At 39.6% G+C, this 19,017-nt stretch overlaps 4 protein-coding genes across 4 annotated transcripts; all 4 read left to right on the top strand.

Moving 5' to 3' along the window:
- The first annotated feature begins 1,479 nt into the window (after positions 1-1,479).
- On the top strand, positions 1,480-5,022 carry LOC133648105 (protocadherin gamma-A4-like). Its single transcript, XM_062043886.1, has 2 exons — positions 1,480-3,965; positions 5,014-5,022. The coding sequence occupies exons 1-2, from the start codon at positions 1,572-1,574 to the stop codon at positions 5,020-5,022; spliced, it is 2,403 nt and encodes an 800-aa protein (XP_061899870.1). The 5' UTR covers positions 1,480-1,571.
- A 522-nt stretch (positions 5,023-5,544) lies between these two features.
- Positions 5,545-8,607, top strand: LOC133648106 (protocadherin beta-16-like). Its single transcript, XM_062043887.1, has 2 exons — positions 5,545-8,048; positions 8,596-8,607. Exons 1-2 carry the CDS (start codon positions 5,655-5,657, stop codon positions 8,605-8,607), a joined length of 2,406 nt encoding a protein of 801 aa, XP_061899871.1. The 5' UTR covers positions 5,545-5,654.
- Positions 8,608-9,817: 1,210 nt separating this feature from the next.
- LOC133648107 (protocadherin beta-16-like) lies at positions 9,818-12,316 on the top strand. Its single transcript, XM_062043888.1, has 2 exons — positions 9,818-12,211; positions 12,302-12,316. Exons 1-2 carry the CDS (start codon positions 9,818-9,820, stop codon positions 12,314-12,316), a joined length of 2,409 nt encoding a protein of 802 aa, XP_061899872.1.
- Positions 12,317-13,739: 1,423 nt separating this feature from the next.
- Positions 13,740-17,502, top strand: LOC133648108 (protocadherin beta-16-like). Its single transcript, XM_062043889.1, has 2 exons — positions 13,740-16,235; positions 17,491-17,502. Exons 1-2 carry the CDS (start codon positions 13,839-13,841, stop codon positions 17,500-17,502), a joined length of 2,409 nt encoding a protein of 802 aa, XP_061899873.1. The 5' UTR covers positions 13,740-13,838.
- Positions 17,503-19,017: the final 1,515 nt, after the last annotated feature.

Consider the following 19,017-nt stretch of genomic DNA (forward strand, 5'->3'; position numbering starts at 1 on the left):
TCTGGCTACCAGCTATCGAAAGGGAGGATGACGTTCCCCCCTTTAAAAGTTTTTGAGGCTAATTGGCTTCAGATCTCACTGTCCTTGTTCAATTGAGACTTTTGAGTTTGTATATTTTTTATTTTTGCCCTTTTGAACTGGTGGGAAACAGTTATGGGTGTATCACGGACATCAAGCGAAAATGCCGTAACAAAAAAAAACAAAAAAAACACACAAAACAAAACGTTAATTCAACATTTTTAAGAAGATGTTCAACTTGTATGTAAATATATATATTGTGTTAAAATGCAAAGAACGTAAACATGCAGTAGTCTGTCTTTACTCATAAGTCCTTTGGCAAACTAGCACATTGTGAATATGACACATTCAGTATCGTTCAAATACAGATCATCCTATATGAACATTTACATTTACACAACATTACATTTCGCAAAATGTGGTAATTTGTTGTAATTTTCTGTTTTATAAATATTATAGGTCTACAGTAAAAAAAAAAAAAAAACTAAATTGCCAAGGTGTAATCTGACAGTATTTATTGGTGATCTATTTAGGGTGTTCCACCTTCTCTGACCAAGTCACCTGGGATAGACTCCATCATGACTCTGAGTGAAAACCGATACATGTATGGAATCCTCAATATTTCGCCTTTGTGTTGAAAATTGTTATTTTCTTATCTTGCACCTGCTCTAACCACTAACAATGTAGATCTTTTGAACATTGACCTTGTTTGCCTTTTTTCTCTGATAGGAAACAAAACATCCTATTGGTAAAGCTTCCTGTTGTGTATGGATCAATAATGTATACTTCATTAATGTGGCTTTGGGGCTGAAACCAGCTGTTGTTTTTTAAATGTATTTTTAAAGTGACTTTGTTTTTATCTTGCTTTTCCTTCTTATAATCATATCATAACTTTCCCCTAATTACTTTGTAACACTGAAAAATGTGTATGCTTTGTAAAATTTTGAATTCATTGAATTTGTTTGTACATGTATTTTTAAAAGAACATTTCTAAGCTAAAGATGCAGATCATTCAATTTTAGGCTTTAAGAAGGAAGCTGGCAAGATGTAACCGCCTAAATATTTTAGTAGTCTACTGTTGTACAACAGTGAGATAACATGATAATTGTGTAATGTTTTAATTCTTTAAAGACGTGATTTTAAAAATGTGTATACATTTTTTTTAACTCTTTTTGAATATTAAACAATTATCTAAGGTCTCGGACATTTGCGGAATAATGGTCAGAAGTAGCAAAGAGAAAGACTGAAACATAAATCATTATTAAAGCGGACGATAGCTGTACAAAAAACTATATTCTCTCATTATTGTATGTTGATATGAATACAATGCAGCATATATATGACAACCGCAATTTTCTTAAAGTACACATGGTGTCAGTAGAGACCAGCAGCAGATTCATGCAGGCTTCGTTTGTGCTGTGCAACACTCATTGTTGGATTCTAGTGTTCTTCAGAGCGTTAAAGGAGGAGGACGAAGGCAAAAGGGTTTTTAATGGTCGAATGAGCTTTTGAAAATTGGAAGTGTGTTGCATTTTGTGCGTTAATATCAGAGGATGGCGCACACACGACGCATGGATCACAGATGCAGCTTCATCTTTTTCTTTGTTCTGCTCGATTGCGCACACGGGGACCTGAGCTATTCTGTACAAGAGGAGCTGAAACGTGGATCTATCATTGGAAATATCGCCAAGGATCTCGGATTGGAGGTGGGGAAACTGTCTGCTCGCAAGCCTCGTGTCGACATGGAAAGAAATGACAAACAGTATTGCGGAATAAACCTCCGGACAGGAGATTTAATGGTTGCTGACAGGATCGACCGAGAGGAGCATTGCGCTGAAAAACCTTCATGTGTTCTAAGATTCGATCTGCTGCTGGAGAATCCTTTGGAACTACACAGGTTGTCTCTGCAAGTGCAGGACGTGAATGACAATGTGCCGATTTTCCCTAATGATGTTGTGAGGCTGGAAATTCGTGAGTCTGCTGTCAAAGGAGCTAAATACCGCCTTAATGCAGCACATGATGCAGATATCAGCACAAATTCTGTTCAAAGCTACATTTTACAACGAAATGCTAATTTTGTGTTCCATATTCAGACGACCAATTCTGGCAGTAAATACGGTGAACTGATTTTGGATAAGGAATTAGACAGAGAAGAACAGCAGGAATTAAAATTACTCCTTACAGCAGTGGATGGTGGTTCTCCTCCCAGATCTGGTACAGTAGTCATACATATCATTGTACTTGATGCTAATGACAACGCCCCAGTTTTTACTCAGGCTGTTTATACGTCATCTGTCAAAGAAGGCGCTGCACTTAAAACACCAGTTATTACTGTGAGTGCATCAGATGCAGACGAGGGTGTAAATGGCGAAGTAACCTACCGGTTCAGCAGAATGTCTGTTAAATCACGAAATATTTTTTCTCTCAGTGATAAAACTGGAGGTATATTTGTTACAGGCGAGATTGATTATGAAGAGGGATCAACGCATGAAGTGTATGTCGAAGCTAAAGATGGTTATGGACTTTCTACTGAGACAAAAGTTGTAATTAATATAAATGATGTAAATGACAACGCTCCTGTGATCAATTTAAAGTCATTGTCTAATCCAGTACCAGAGAATGTGTCACCTGGTACAGAGGTGGGCATCATTAATGTTCAGGACAGAGACTCTGAGATGAATGGACGGGTACGCTGCTCCCTTCAACAAAATGTCCCCTTTAAGTTAGTTCCTTCTATTAAAAACTATTATTCTCTGGTGACTACTGGACAACTGGACCGTGAACTAGTGTCTGATTACAACATTACAATCAGTGCCACTGACGAGGGCTCTCCTCCTCTGTCCTCCTCTAAAAGTCTCCACTTATCTGTAGCAGACATCAACGACAACCCACCTGTGTTTGAGGAACAGTCCTACAGCGCATATGTGAGTGAAAATAACAAAGCTGGATCCACTTTATGTTCTGTCAGTGCTCGAGACCCTGACTGGAGACAGAACGGTACCGTGATTTATTCTCTGTTAGCCACTGAGGTGAACGGTGCCCCGGTGTCCTCCTATGTGTCTGTTAATGGAGACACAGGTGTGATCCACGCTGTCAGGTCATTTGATTATGAACACTTGAGGAGTTTTAAAGTCCACGTCATGGCCAGAGACAACGGTTCTCCTCCACTGAGCAGCAACGTGAGCGTCAGTGTGTTCATATCGGATGTGAATGACAACTCTCCTCAGATACTGTACCCCTCCCCAGAGGGTAACTCCTTCATGACAGAGCTGGTCCCCAAAGCTGCACACGGAGGCTCTGTGGTGTCCAAAGTGATAGCGGTGGACGCAGACTCCGGACAGAACGCCTGGCTGTCCTATCATATAGTCAAGTCCACTGATCCGGGACTTTTCACCATTGGTCTCCACAGTGGAGAGATCAGGACCCAGCGGGACATTTCTGAATCTGACAGCATGAAACAGAACCTGATTGTGGCAGTGAAAGATAACGGACAGCCCCCTCTCTCTGCCACCTGCTCCATGTATTTACTTATTTCTGACAACTTGGCTGAGGTGCCAGAACTGAAGGACATTTCTTATGAGGAGAAGAATTCCAAACTGACGTCTTACCTGATCATTGCGCTGGTGTCTGTGTCCACCTTCTTTCTGACCTTCATCATCATCGTCCTGGGTGTGAGGTTTTGTCGCAGGAGAAAGCCCAGACTGTTGTTTGATGGAGCAGTTGCCATCCCCAGCGCGTATCTGCCTCCTAATTACGCAGATGTTGACGGCACAGGAACTTTACGCAGCACCTACAACTATGACGCCTACTTGACAACAGGTTCTAGAACCAGTGACTTTAAGTTTGTGTCTTCTTACAATGACAACACGCTGCCTGCTGATCAGACTCTGAAGAAAAGTCCTTCTGACTTTGATAATGATCTTCCTCATTCTTTTGACCTTTTGGAGGTAAGAACCTTTTGCAATGTCATGTCAATGTCCGGATTAATTCACCTACTGTTTATGAAGTTACATTTCCATTGAGTAATTATCATGGCAGTTTCTTGAGAAATATTGTTATCATGATTTTATCATGCTGATGTCCTATATAAAGTTTTGGGTCAATATATCGTTTTTCTGAGATGAAAAATTCTAAAAAGCTGAAAAAATACTAAAGTGACACATTGATAACCTTTTTTGCAATGGCTTTGCTTGTCAGGTTGCTTTTATTTTTGGTTGTGACCTGAGAATACTGATAACACAATTGTATTTTTTTACAATACTTACTAAAGCTATGCTTCTTCCACTAACATCATTCATCACGATCTCCAAAGTTGTTATTATTGTGTGATTTCGGTAACATATCAGCTTGAGCGATGTCTATGGACACCTTGGACCTTCTGACTGTAATAGTCGAAATGGCCTATTTATTATTTTTTTTGCAAATGAGGTGTTTTGCTCATTTTGTTTGTGTATGCTTTTGTGTTTTGGATGTTGTACATCATCAAAGGTTGGACTGTGTTTTACAGGTAATTATTGGATTTTCCTCTGATTGCAGAGGGAACTGCGAATCCGAAAAAAAATCAGCAAACTAAAAATATACTATATTGTAACAAGCATAGTTATTTAAGTAAAAACACATTTATTCAGTTTACTCCAAATCGTGTTGCCAGTTCTATTTATATTTTACTTTTTTTATCTTTTGAAATGTTGACAAGTTTGGCCATGGGTAAAAATGTTTTTGCTGGTTACTGGTCACATTGTTTTAGACAAAACTATTTAAAATTACCCAAGCTAGTGTAAATTGACATCATACACCAGACAAATGTGTCATACATGCTAAAAGTTCCGTCTTCACTTTCATATCTAATGATAGGTCTTTACTAATACGCATTATCATTTTGTACACTTTGAGAATAGTGTATACATTATTAGTTTTAAATTATATCATTAAAATAATCAACTGAAGATAAACAGAGTGTGAACTTTTCTTACCACCAGCTGTTGACAATCACAGGTGAAGTAAATTAATATTTTTACAAAACTGCCTGTGAGCTATATTTATTACTTGAATCATATTTTCTGGTAAATTGTTGAAATATTACTCTTAAATACTGCAGTTGTAGCAACATCATTCTCCGCCCATGGTGATGAAGTGTTTGGGCCGTATCTTTTATGTATCTTCAGCATTTTCCCTGATTTTTAATTTTGTATGTAGAACAAAACATAGGTAATACTACTTACCATACAGTTACATTTGCTCTGGAATTTAAGTTGCTATTAATGTTGTATTGTGCCTACAACAACAACACTCATAATTGGCATTTATATATATATATACATATATGTCAGAAATTATACATAACCACATTTAAATGTTAGGTTTTTGATAACATTTTAATATTTTGACAGCAACTGGAAGTCATGTCGATAAAGTCACTCTAGGGGTCAGTGTGGTATCATAAACAGGAGCTGTTCAACCTGCTCTCACACTGAATAAGTCAGTCGCAAAACCGAGATTTTTATTTTGTGTAGGGTGTATCTGGTCGACACGTCTGCCACAGTGTAAAAAACTGTGGTTATTATTGGAGCTCATATTCATAGGTTTTGCTCATCTGCTGCCGAATTTGAAGTGGATTATTTTAGTTTTTGGATGCAATGAAGAACAAAAGATTTGTGTCCTGTGGCTACTGCCTCGCCTTTCTTTTTCATTTCCTTCACATCGTCAATGGAGACTTGAGCTACTCTGTACCAGAGGAGATGAAACGTGGATCTGTAATTGGGAATATCGCCAAGGATTTTGGACTCAATTTGGGCCAGTTATTTGCTCGTAAAGCACGTATTAATTCTGTGGACAACAACGTTCAGCACTGCGGCATCAACCTCAACAATGGTGACTTGATTGTTCAGGAGAGGATTGACAGAGAAGGGCTTTGTGGCAAAAAGGCTTCATGTGTTCTCAAACAAGAATTTGTGCTGGAAAATCCATTAGAGCTGCATCAAATTAATATCCGTGTTTTAGATGTTAATGATAATTCACCACAGTTTAATGAAGATTCAGTTAAATTAGAAATTCAGGAATCGGCGGTCAAGGGTGCTCGCTTTCTTCTCGGGGAAGCACATGATGGAGACATTGGTGAAAATGCTGTTCAAAGCTACACTTTACAGCAGAATAATCATTTCAAATTAAATGTAAACACTAAACCAGGTGGACGGAAGTACTGTGAATTGGTCTTAGACAAAGAATTAGATAGAGAAGATACAAAAGACATCATGCTCTCTCTGACTGCATATGATGGCGGCTCTCCTCAGAGATCAGGTACAGTAGTCATACATGTCACTGTGCTGGATGCTAATGATAATGTACCAGTGTTTAGTCAGACAGTCTATAAAGCCAGTCTGTCTGAAAACTCTCCTCTTGATACATTGGTGATCACAGTGAGTGCAAGTGATGCAGATGAAGGATTGAATAGTGAAATTACATATGCATTTGATCATGTTTCTGATGACAATATTAATGTATTTACATTGCATCCCAAAACTGGAGCTGTGAGAGTGGCTGGTGTTGTTGATTATGAGAAAATGTCATCCTATGAAATGCAAATAAGTGCTAAAGATGGTCTTGGATTAGTGTCTTATTCAACATTATATATTGATCTTACTGATGTAAATGACAATACTCCCGTTATATTGCTGAATACCCTGTCTAATCCAGTACCAGAGAATGTGTCACCTGGTACAGAGGTGGGCATCATTAATGTTCAGGACAGAGACTCTGAGCAGAATGGACAGGTCCGCTGCTCCATTGAACAAAATGTCCCCTTTAAGTTAGTTTCTTCTATGAAAAACTATTATTCTCTGGTGACTACTGGACAACTGGACCGTGAACTAGTGTCTGATTACAACATTACAATCAGTGCCACTGACGAGGGCTCTCCTCCTCTGTCCTCCTCTAAAAGTCTTCAATTATCTGTAGCAGACATCAACGACAACCCACCTGTGTTTGAGGAACAGTCCTACAGTGCATATGTGAGTGAAAATAATAAAGCTGGATCCACTTTATGTTCCGTTAGTGCTCGAGACCCCGACTGGAGACAGAACGGTACCGTGATTTATTCTCTGTTAGCTGCTGAGGTGAACGGTGCCCCGGTGTCCTCCTATGTATCTGTTAACGGAGACACAGGTGTGATCCACGCTTTCAGGTCATTTGATTACGAACACCTGAGGAGTTTTAAAGTCCACGTCATGGCCAGAGACAACGGTTCTCCTCCACTGAGCAGCAACGTGAGCGTCAGTGTGTTCATATCGGATGTGAATGACAACTCTCCTCAGATACTGTACCCCTCCCCAGAGGGTAACTCCTTCATGACAGAGCTGGTCCCCAAAGCTGCACACGGAGGCTCTGTGGTGTCCAAAGTGATAGCGGTGGACGCAGACTCCGGACAGAACGCCTGGCTGTCCTATCATATAGTCAAGTCCACTGATCCGGGACTTTTCACCATTAGTCTCCACAGTGGAGAGATCAGGACCCAGCGGGACATTTCTGAATCTGACAGCATGAAACAGTACCTGATTGTGGCAGTGAAAGATAACGGACAGCCCCCTCTCTCTGCCACCTGCTCCATGTATTTACTTATTTCTGATAACTTGGCTGAGGTGCCAGAACTGAAGGACATTTCTTATGAAGAGAAGAATTCCAAACTGACGTCTTATCTGATCATCGCGCTGGTGTCTGTGTCCACCTTCTTTCTGACCTTCATCATCATCGTCCTGGGTGTGAGGTTTTGTCGCAGGAGAAAGCCCAGACTGTTGTTTGATGGAGCAGTTGCCATCCCCAGCGCGTATCTGCCTCCTAATTACGCAGATGTTGACGGCACAGGAACTTTACGCAGCACCTACAACTATGACGCCTACTTGACAACAGGTTCTAGAACCAGTGACTTCAAGTTTGTGTCTTCTTACAATGACAACACGCTGCCTGCTGACCAGACTCTGAGGAAAAGTCCTTTTGACTTTGTTGATGATCTTCATGATTCGTTTGACCCTCTGGAGGTAAGAACGTTTTGTGTTTTAATGACAATGCCTGGATACAGTAACCCATATTTTTGGAAGATCAATATTGATTTAATGAATATAATGGCAGTTCTTTGGGCAATACTGTTTTCATGGTTTGAATATACTGAGTCTTATATCAAGTTTTGTCTCAAGATATACTTTTACTGAAATGACAAATCCTGAAAAGCTGAAAAAAGACTAAAGTGACACATTCATAACATGTTGTCATGGTTTCGCTTGAGTGGGTGCTTTTGATTATCTCAGTTGTGACTTGAAAATATCTGTATGCAGATTTTTGACTTTTGTCATACTTGTTGATGCTATGCTTCAGCAATCTGTAATGTCCATTAGGATCTTCATATGTTTCATCCTTGTGTGAGTTTTCCTCAATTATTAGCTTGAGCAATGTCTTTGGACACACATACTGAGTTTTGGTCTTCTTGCAATAGTCATAATGATTTATTTAATTAGTTTTGCATATGAAGTTGTATCACTAATTTTTTTTTTTTTTAAATGCTTACGTTTGACTTTGTGTTTCGTGCAGCATCAATCATGAGACTGTGTTTTTCAGTAATATGGTGGTAAACACTATTAGTTATGTTGTGTATTTTCATCTGGAATCCGAGGGAGGTGAGACTCTGAAAAAAAAAAAAATCAGACAACTAAAACAATCTACTAAATTGTAAAATTCTTATCTATGACACATTTACTCAGTTTACTCAACATCGTTTTACCAGTTTTAATCATATTTTACTATTTTATTTTCTTAAATGTTGACAGGTTTGGCCATGGGTAAAAGTGCTTTTGCTAGTTATTGGTCACATTGTTTTTGACAAAATGTTTACAAATGATCCAATGTAGTGTAAATGAATGTCCTACACCAGACAAACTTGCTATATATGCTACAAGTTCTGTCTTCACTTTCATATCTAATGATAAGCCTTTACTAATATGCATTATCATTTTGTACACTTTGATAATAGTGTATTGATTTGTAGTTTTAAATTGTATCATTGTAATTATCACCTGAAGCTAAACAGAGTGTGCTCTATTTCTGACTACGAGCTGTTGAAAATCACAGGTGAAGTAAATTGACCTTTTTACAAAACTGCCTGTGACCCATATTTATCACTTGAATCAAATATGCTGGTAAATTGTTGAAAAGTAACTGTTAAATACTGCAGTTATCGCAACCTCATTCTCTGTCCATGGTGCTGAATGTTTGTAATTTATTGTTTCTGTATCTTCAACATTTCCACTGCTTTCTATTTTCATATGTCGAGTATATACAGTAGTTTATTTTTAGTTATCTTTGCTCTCGAAATTAAGTTCCTCGTAATTGTATGTAACGCCTGCAACGACAACACAAATAGTTAACATGTACTGGATATGTATTTTGGAAATTATACATAACCACAATTAAATTTAAGGTTTTTAATTATCTTTTAATATGTTGGCCGCCAGAATGCAGCTGACATAGGCTCCAGCACCCCCCGCGACCCCGAACGGGACAAGCGGTAAAAAAATGGATGGATGGATGTTGGCAGCAACTGGGTGTCATAACGATTAAGTCACTCTAGGGGTCAGTGTGGGATCATGAACAGGAGCTGTTCAACCTGCTCTCACACTGAATGTATGGCAGTTACACAAACGAGATTTTTGCTTTGTGTTGGGCGTCCATGGTCGACATGTCTGCCACGGTGTAAGAAAAAATCCTATTTTTGCTGGGCTTCTACCGAATTTGAAGTGGTTTATTTGTTGATCCAATGGAGAACAAAATATCTGTGTCCTGTGGCTTCTGCCTCGCCTTTCTTTTCCTGTTCCTCCACACCATCAATGGAGACGTGAGCTACTCTATACCAGAAGAGATGAAACGTGGATCTGTCATTGGGAATATCGCCAAAGATTTGGGACTTGATTTGGGCCAGTTATCTGCTCGTAAGGCACGCATTGATCCTGAGGACAACAACGTTCAGCACTGCGGCATCAACCTCAACACTGGTGACCTGATTGTTCAGGAGCGGATTGACAGAGAAGGGCTTTGTGGCAAAAAGGCTTCATGTGTTCTTAAACAAGAATTTGTGCTTGAAAATCCATTAGAGCTGCATCGTATTAATATCCGTGTTGTAGATATTAATGATAATTCACCACAGTTCAAAGAGGATTCACTAAAATTAGAAATCCAAGAATCAGCACACAAAGGTGCTCGTTTTCTTCTCGGGGAAGCACATGATGGAGACATCGGAGAAAATGCTGTTCAAAGCTACACTTTGCAGCAAAATGATCATTTCAAATTAAATGTAAACACTAAAACAGGTGGACGGAAGTACTGTGAATTGGTCTTAGACAAAGAATTAGATAGAGAAGATGAAAAAGACATCATGCTCTCTCTGACTGCATATGATGGCGGCTCTCCTCAGAGATCAGGTACAGTAGTCATACATGTCACTGTGCTGGATGCTAATGATAATGTACCAGTGTTTAGTCAGACAGTCTATAAAGCCAGTCTGCCTGAAAACTCTCCTCTTGATACATTGGTGATCACAGTGAGTGCAAGTGATGCAGATGAAGGATTAAATAGTGAAATTTTATATGAATTTGATCATGTTTCTGATGACAATATGAATGTATTTACATTGCATCCCAAAACTGGAGATGTTAGAGTGGCTGGTGTTGTTGATTATGAGAAAATGTCATCATATGAAATGCAAATAAGTGCTAAAGATGGTCTTGGATTAGTGTCTTATTCAACATTAATTATTGATCTTATTGATGTAAATGACAACCCTCCTGTGATTAATTTAAAGTCACTGTCGAATCCAGTACCAGAGAATGTGTCACCTGGTACAGAAGTGGGCATCATTAATGTTCAGGACAAAGATTCTGAGATGAACGGACAAGTCCGCTGTTCCATTCAAGAAAATGTCCCCTTTAAGTTAGTTCCTTCTATTAAAAACTATTATTCTCTGGTGACTACTGGACAACTGGACCGTGAACTAGTGTCTGATTACAACATTACAATCAGTGCCACTGACGAGGGCTCTCCTCCTCTGTCCTCCTCTAAAAGTCTTCACTTATCTGTAGCAGACATCAACGACAACCCACCTGTGTTTGAGGAACAGTCCTACAGTGCATATGTGAGTGAAAATAACAAAGCTGGATCCACTTTATGTTCTGTTAGTGCTCGAGACTCCGACTGGAGACAGAACGGTACCGTGATTTATTCTCTGTTAGCTGCTGAGGTGAACGGTGCCCCGGTGTCCTCCTATGTGTCTGTTAATGGAGACACAGGTGTGATCCACGCTGTCAGGTCGTTTGATTATGAACACCTGAGGAGTTTTAAAGTCCACGTCATGGCCAGAGACAACGGTTCTCCTCCACTGAGCAGCAACGTGAGCGTCAGTGTGTTCATATCGGATGTGAATGACAACTCTCCTCAGATACTGTACCCCTCCCCAGAGGGTAACTCCTTCATGACCGAGCTGGTCCCCAAAGCTGCACACGGAGGCTCTGTGGTGTCCAAAGTGATAGCGGTGGACGCAGACTCCGGACAGAACGCCTGGCTGTCCTATCACATAGTCAAGTCCACTGATCCAGGACTTTTCACCATTGGTCTCCACAGTGGAGAGATCAGGACCCAGCGGGACATTTCTGAATCTGACAGCATGAAACAGAACCTGATTGTGGCAGTGAAAGATAACGGACAGCCCCCTCTCTCTGCCACCTGCTCCATGTATTTACTTATTTCTGATAACTTGGCTGAGGTGCCAGAACTGAAGGATATTTCTTATGAGGAGAAGAATTCCAAACTGACGTCTTATCTGATCATCGCGCTGGTGTCTGTGTCCACCTTCTTTCTGACCTTCATCATCATCGTCCTGGGTGTGAGGTTTTGTCGCAGGAGAAAGCCCAGACTGTTGTTTGATGGAGCAGTTGCCATCCCCAGCGCGTATCTGCCTCCTAATTACGCAGATGTTGACGGCACAGGAACTTTACGCAGCACCTACAACTATGACGCCTACTTGACAACAGGTTCTAGAACCAGTGACTTTAAGTTTGTGTCTTCTTACAATGACAACACGCTGCCTGCTGACCAGACTCTGAGGAAAAGTCCTTCTGACTTTGATGATGAGCTTCATGATTCTTTCGACCCTTTGGAGGTAGGAACCTTCAATATTATTGGCCATATTGTGCCAGTTAATCTTTTATATTTCACATTAAGTAATATTTATGTTTTAATTTGTTTACAGTCAAGTCATCTCTGAATACAGTTTCTTGCAGAAAGTCTTTCTTATTGTTTTGATGTGCTTCCATATCAAAAAACGTCCATTCATCCATTGCCTACCGCTTGTCGCTTTCATTTTAGATTTAATACAGAGAAGCTCACTGCTTGAGCTATTGAACTGTTTCTGTTGGGATTTTCGTTTAAGCAAAACATGTTTGTGTGGTCAGAGGTCACTGATATTGGATTTGATAAAAGGTTTTGGTGGCTCAAAATACCCTTTCTTTGACGCTAATGTTCAGGCTCTTCCTCATTTCTATACGTAACACATTCAATAACAGTTTTATATTCCATGCTTGGTCATGATGTAAAAGTATAGGATGTACTCTGCTTATTACAACTTCAAAGTTGGGATAATTGTTTTGTATTGTTTTAAGTTACTAGTAAGACAATAAATAAGATATAAGAAGAATATAAACAGTCCAGTTCAAACTTACACGACTGAAGTATCCTTTGTAATAAAGGCTACAGATATAGTTGTGTTGTTATAGTCCATCCATCCATCCATTTTCTACCGCTTGTCCCGTTTGAGGTCACGTGCGGTGCTGGAGCCTATCTCAGCTGCATTCGGGCGGAAGACGGGGTACACTCTGGACAAGTCGCCACCTCATCGCAGGGCCAACACATATGTTGTTGTTTTTTTAATTGTAGTGAATATGCTGAATAATTAAGTTGAATTATGATCCTTTTTGAAATAATGTATTTTACTTGAGAAAATGACACGCATTTAAAATTCAACTTATACTTTGAATTTTATTGACACAAGTTGTTTCATCAATTTGATAGAAAAACTACTTAAACAAATTTTGAGAAATATTGCTGTGTGCAATAATTATTATGACCTGAGCTAGGAAAACTTCATAAAATATGTTTGAAACATGCTGAAATGTTGCTACATTACAGTGTCAAAGAAAGAGATTACCTGTTCATTTGTTATTTACTTGACTCACTTTGAACATATTCTGACTCTTTTAAAAACGACTGCATGCGTGATCTCTGTCCATGGTTCCGAATTCATTGTCGATGTTTCTTTTGAGTCTTTTTACCCAACTTATTTTTTAGATAATACATTTTAAAATGAACTGGACTTTATATCTGTGATAGAGTATTCCTTTTTATTTTTAGAAACATTTTAGTTGTAATAGTTATTATTTTGAAATTAGAAATGAACTGCTTCAAAATAACACAGTTTTTCAAATGAACGGCATTGACATATTTAAATACCACAGATGTAGATATATGACAATCTTACTGTTATTCTTTTCCCCAAACAAGCTGTCATGTCGACAATTGTGCTCTAGAGGTCAGTATGCACTCATTGACAGAATGTCCTTAATTTCCCACCCATTTATATCAACACACGTACCGGATTTTAGTCTTGTGAAAATCTGTTGGAGACGCTCGTGAACATCTCTACCGTGTAAAAGGCTCTGGCCATCGAGTGGGAGATTATAACCTGTTTTGATTTACATTTAGACATTTGTATTTTTTGTTTTGTTGCCACTATGGAGAACAAAAGATTTGCGCCATTAGGCTACAGCCTCGCCTTTCTTTTCTTCTTCCTCCACACCATCAATGGAGACGTGAGCTACTCCATCCCAGAGGAGATGAAACGTGGATCTGTCATTGGGAATATCGCCAAGGATTTGGGACTTGACTTGGGAAAGTTATCTGCTCGTGAAGCACGCACTAATTCTGAAGATGACAACGTTCAGCACTGCGGCATCAACCTCAACACTGGTGACTTGGTTGTTCAGGAGAGGATTGACAGAGAAGGGCTTTGTGGCAAAAAGGCTTCATGTCTTCTTAAACAAGAACTTGTGCTGGAAAATCCATTAGAGCTGCACCGTATTAATATCCGTATTTTAGATATTAATGATAATTCACCACAGTTTAATGAGGATTCACTTAAATTTGAAATCCGAGAATCAGCATACAGAGGTGCTCGTTTTCTTCTCGGGGAAGCACAGGATGGAGACATCGGTGAAAATGCTGTTCAAAGCTACACTTTACAGGATAATAATAATTTCAAATTAAATGTAAACACTAAACAAGTAGGGGGACAGAAGTACTGTGAATTGGTCTTAGACAAAGAATTAGATAGAGAAGATGAACAAGACATCATGCTCTCTCTGACTGCATATGATGGCGGCTCTCCTCAGAGATCAGGTACAGTAGTCATACATGTCACTGTGCTGGATGCTAATGATAATGTACCAGTGTTTAGTCAGACAGTCTATAAAGCCAGTCTGCCTGAAAACTCTCCTCTTGATACATTGGTGATCACAGTGAGTGCAAGTGATGCAGATGAAGGATTAAATAGTGAAATTACATATGCATTTAACCATGTTTCTGATGACAAAAGACATGCATTTTCATTGCATCCCAAAACTGGAGACGTCAGAGTGGCTGGTGTTGTTGATTATGAGAAAATGTCATCATATGAAATACAAGTAAGCGCTAAAGATGGGCTTGGATTAGTGTCTTATTCAACATTACTTGTTGATCTTACTGATGTAAATGATAATACTCCTGTTATACAACTAAAATCACGGTCTATTGCAATACCAGAGAATGTGTCACCTGGTACAGAGGTGGGCATCATTAATGTTCAGGACAGAGACTCTGAGCAGAATGGACAGGTCCGCTGCTCCCTTCAACAAAATGTCCCCTTTAAGTTAGTTCCTTCTATTAAAAACTATTATTCTCTGGTGACTACTGGACAACTGGACCGTGAACTAGTGTCTGATTACAACATTACAATCAGTGCCACTGACAAAGGCTCTCCTCCTCTGTCCTCCTCTAAAAGTCTTCACTTATCTGTAGCAGACATCAACGACAACCCACCTGTGTTTGAGGAACAGTCCTACAGTGCATATGTGAGTGAAAATAACAAAGCTGGCTCCACTTTATGTTCTGTTAGTGCTCGAGACCCTGACTGGAGACAGAACGGTACCGTGATTTATTCTCTGTTAGCTGCTGAGGTGAACGGTGCCCCGGTGTCCTCCTATGTATCTGTTAACGGAGACACAGGTGTGATCCACGCTGTCAGAACATTTGATTACGAACACTTGAGGAGTTTTAAAGTCCACGTCATGGCCAGAGACAACGGTTCTCCTCCACTGAGCAGCAACGTGAGCGTCAGTGTGTTCATATCAGATGTGAATGACAACTCTCCTCAGATACTGTACCCCTCCCCAGAGGGTAACTCCTTCATGACCGAGCTGGTCCCCAAAGCTGCACACGGAGGCTCTGTGGTGTCCAAAGTGATAGCGGTGGACGCAGACTCCGGACAGAACGCCTGGCTGTCCTATCATATAGTCAAGTCCACTGATCCGGGACTTTTCACCATTGGTCTCCACAGTGGAGAGATCAGGACCCAGCGGGACATTTCTGAATCTGACAGCATGAAACAGAACCTGATTGTGGCAGTGAAAGATAACGGACAGCCCCCTCTCTCTGCCACCTGCTCCATGTATTTACTTATTTCTGATAACTTGGCTGAGGTGCCAGAACTGAAGGACATTTCTTACGAGGAGAAGAATTCCAAACTGACGTCTTATCTGATCATCGCGCTGGTGTCTGTGTCCACCTTCTTTCTGACCTTCATCATCATCGTCCTGGGTGTGAGGTTTTGTCGCAGGAGAAAGCCCAGACTGTTGTTTGATGGAGCAGTTGCCATCCCCAGCGCGTATCTGCCTCCTAATTACGCAGATGTTGACGGCACAGGAACTTTACGCAGCACCTACAACTATGACGCCTACTTGACAACAGGTTCTAGAACCAGTGACTTCAAGTTTGTGTCTTCTTACAATGACAACACGCTGCCTGCTGACCAGACTCTGAGGAAAAGTCTTTCTGACTTTGATGATGAGCTTCATGACTCCTTGGATCCTCTTGAGGTAGATACATTTTAAAGTACTTTTTAAATAATGCAATGTTTTTATCTAATAAGAACTACAGTATACGTGTTCCGTTACACACAGTGGCTTATAGAAGTTTCCCTACCCCTTTAACTGTTTCACACGTATTTCTCTATATGACCACAACATAAATATATTTCATCAGGACTCGCTGAGAAAGACCAACATAAAATGAAGTAGAGGAAATAGGTCATGCAGTTTTCAATATTTCTTATTAATGAAAAAAATGCAATTCTTTTCATCTTACTGATTTAATCATTTTTTGGAACTGCCTTTCACTACAATCACAGCTGCATGTTTTAGGTTTTTTTTTTAATGGTGCAACTTTCCACACTTGGACACTGAAATGTTCGCCCATTTTTTTTTAAAACATCTCAAGCTCAGTCAGATTTCATGGAACGAGCTAATGCAACAAAATGTTGTTCTTATCTGTATTGTTAAGTTCAAATTTGAATGACAATACAAGGAAGTCTAAGTCTTAGTCTAAGTTTAAGTCTAAGTGTGTTCGTGAACAACATTTTCCAGACACTGTCACAAATCCATGGTTGAATTTAAGTGTAGAATTTGACTGGGAAATTTCTACAACTGAATATGTCTTGTTTTAAATATGGCAATAACTCTGGCTGGTGTGGAAGGTGAATCATTGCCGCTCTCTCAAACCTTTTGCAGATTCCAAGGTTTTTTTTTTCTCCAAGATTGCCCTGTAATTGGCATCTTCCCATGAACTCTAACTATGCATATTCTCTGCTGAAGAAAAGCATCAATGCACAGCACAATGTCACAACCACCATGTCTGACAGTTGTTATGGTGTGTTTACATTCACGCTGTGTCAATAACATGTACTTTACAACTATTCAATTTTGGTCTCATCTGATCGGTGAACCTTCCACATGTTGGCTGATCCCCCTCATAACTTCTGGTAAACTGCAAACATTACATCCCATGGTTCTCTTTTAACACTGGCTGTCTTCTTGCCACTCGTTCGTTAAGGTCAGTATTGTGTAGTGCATGACGGGTTGTTGTCCGGTGGACATATTGCCTCACCTGAAATGTGTGTCAGTGTGTTTTGGTTGGCTTACAGTGGTACCATAGTCTTTCTATTGTTGGATGACGACCATGCTTTAAAACTTCTCCACAATGTTATCCCTGTCCTGCATAGTGCCTGTTCCTTTGATTAATGATGCTGTTTGTTCCTGAATACCGTCTTAACAAACCTCTGTGTCTGTGTTACAGGAACACCTGTAATTATTCTGGGATTAGATTACACAGAGGTGGACTCGATTTAAGTGTGTCAACATTTAATCCGCAATCATCGGGCAACTATGAAAGAAGCATAGTTGCACTTAGAGTAAAGGGGCTGAGTATTTGACTGTTTTAATTTGAAAAAAACAAAGAAAAACAAACATTGTATCATTTTCCTTTTACTTCACAACTGTGAGCCCTTTTCATCCGTTGTTCACATTAAATCAGAATACAACATTTATTTCTGTAGTTGTAACGAGGCAACATTTGTAAAGGTTGAAGGGTTAGGAATAATTTGGCAAGGGTTATATAATGATGTGGTGTACGTGGTAAATTATTTTCTTGACATGATTGTTCTCACAACTAATGATTAAGGTTCCCAGCACTTGAGTCTCCCTCAAGGTGCCCACTTCCTTCAACTTTATTGTATACGATGTCAGGTATACTTGCAAAAATAAGGCAAATGTGCCAAATAATCTAAGTTCTTTATGAGCAAAACCAACATTTGTTAGCTGTGTTTCTGTATTTGGGATCCCCGTGAGTCTTGAAGATTTGATATCAAACCATGGAGGAATGGAAGAGATATTTGTAGGATGACATTGCTTTAGAATTTGAGACTTTATTGACACATTTTGCCTTTGTTACTTCAGTGGTTATTTCCATACATGGCAGAGCTTTACCTCATGCGACTCATTTTTATTCAGTTGTAGTTCAGTGGCGACTGCTGGTCTTTCTAGTAAAGTAAGCTCATTTTCAGCTACTCTCTAAACACGAATAATAACAGATACATGATATAAAGACGCTGGATTTTACATAGAAAACAAACTAACATAATTGTAAAATGCTCCATATGAACATGGTACAACGGAATGAAACTTGAAAATTGCTCTGGCAGTGGTTAACATTTCAAGCCTGCTGATGTGCTCATTTTAATGTCAATTGAAAAGGATTCCACCTCAGAGTATCCAATCATGCAGGAGTCTGGTGTCCAGGCCAGCAGAAGCCGAGCCCAATTTTCATGCACTTGCAGACACGTGACGTTTGCGGGCGGGACAAAACCGAGCATTCATCCAATGATTGTCTCGTTTTGCTGCAGTGAAACAACCCACTTTATGCTCCCCCGTTGAAGTCAATGGACGCTCGGCTTCAACACTCTTTCATGGACTGTGACGCTACAAGAATGAATGAGAAGAAAGCTGTGTCAGCTGTCACAAAGTAGATGATTCTTAACAAAATTTGACATTATTCTAGTGCAAAGTAAATGAAATGTAACCACAAAATTACATATTTGACCCCTTTTTTAATATTTTAGCCTCCCTTGCAGCCCTGGAGCAATCACTATTGAGTCGAAAGTGTAGTCAATTAGTTCCTGCTTTTCCTTTATCCATTTGTGGGGCACACTGGCTCGTGTAAGCACATACATTTTAAAATCATCCGCTGTTGCAATTTCTAATAAACAATAGCATAATGTCTGTCAATGTAGTAGTAGACTCGATATGAAAGCGCTAAATACTAGAA

The sequence above is a fragment of the Entelurus aequoreus genome, linkage group LG04 (assembly GCF_033978785.1).
Source record: "Entelurus aequoreus isolate RoL-2023_Sb linkage group LG04, RoL_Eaeq_v1.1, whole genome shotgun sequence".
Taxonomy (NCBI): domain Eukaryota; kingdom Metazoa; phylum Chordata; class Actinopteri; order Syngnathiformes; family Syngnathidae; genus Entelurus; species Entelurus aequoreus.

Excerpts from the sequence above, each read along its gene's own strand:
- LOC133648105 (XM_062043886.1), top strand. The coding sequence starts at position 1,572 with ATGGCGCACACACGACGCATGGATCACAGATGCAGCTTCATCTTTTTC.
- LOC133648106 (XM_062043887.1), top strand. The coding sequence starts at position 5,655 with ATGAAGAACAAAAGATTTGTGTCCTGTGGCTACTGCCTCGCCTTTCTT.
- LOC133648107 (XM_062043888.1), top strand. The coding sequence starts at position 9,818 with ATGGAGAACAAAATATCTGTGTCCTGTGGCTTCTGCCTCGCCTTTCTT.
- LOC133648108 (XM_062043889.1), top strand. The coding sequence starts at position 13,839 with ATGGAGAACAAAAGATTTGCGCCATTAGGCTACAGCCTCGCCTTTCTT.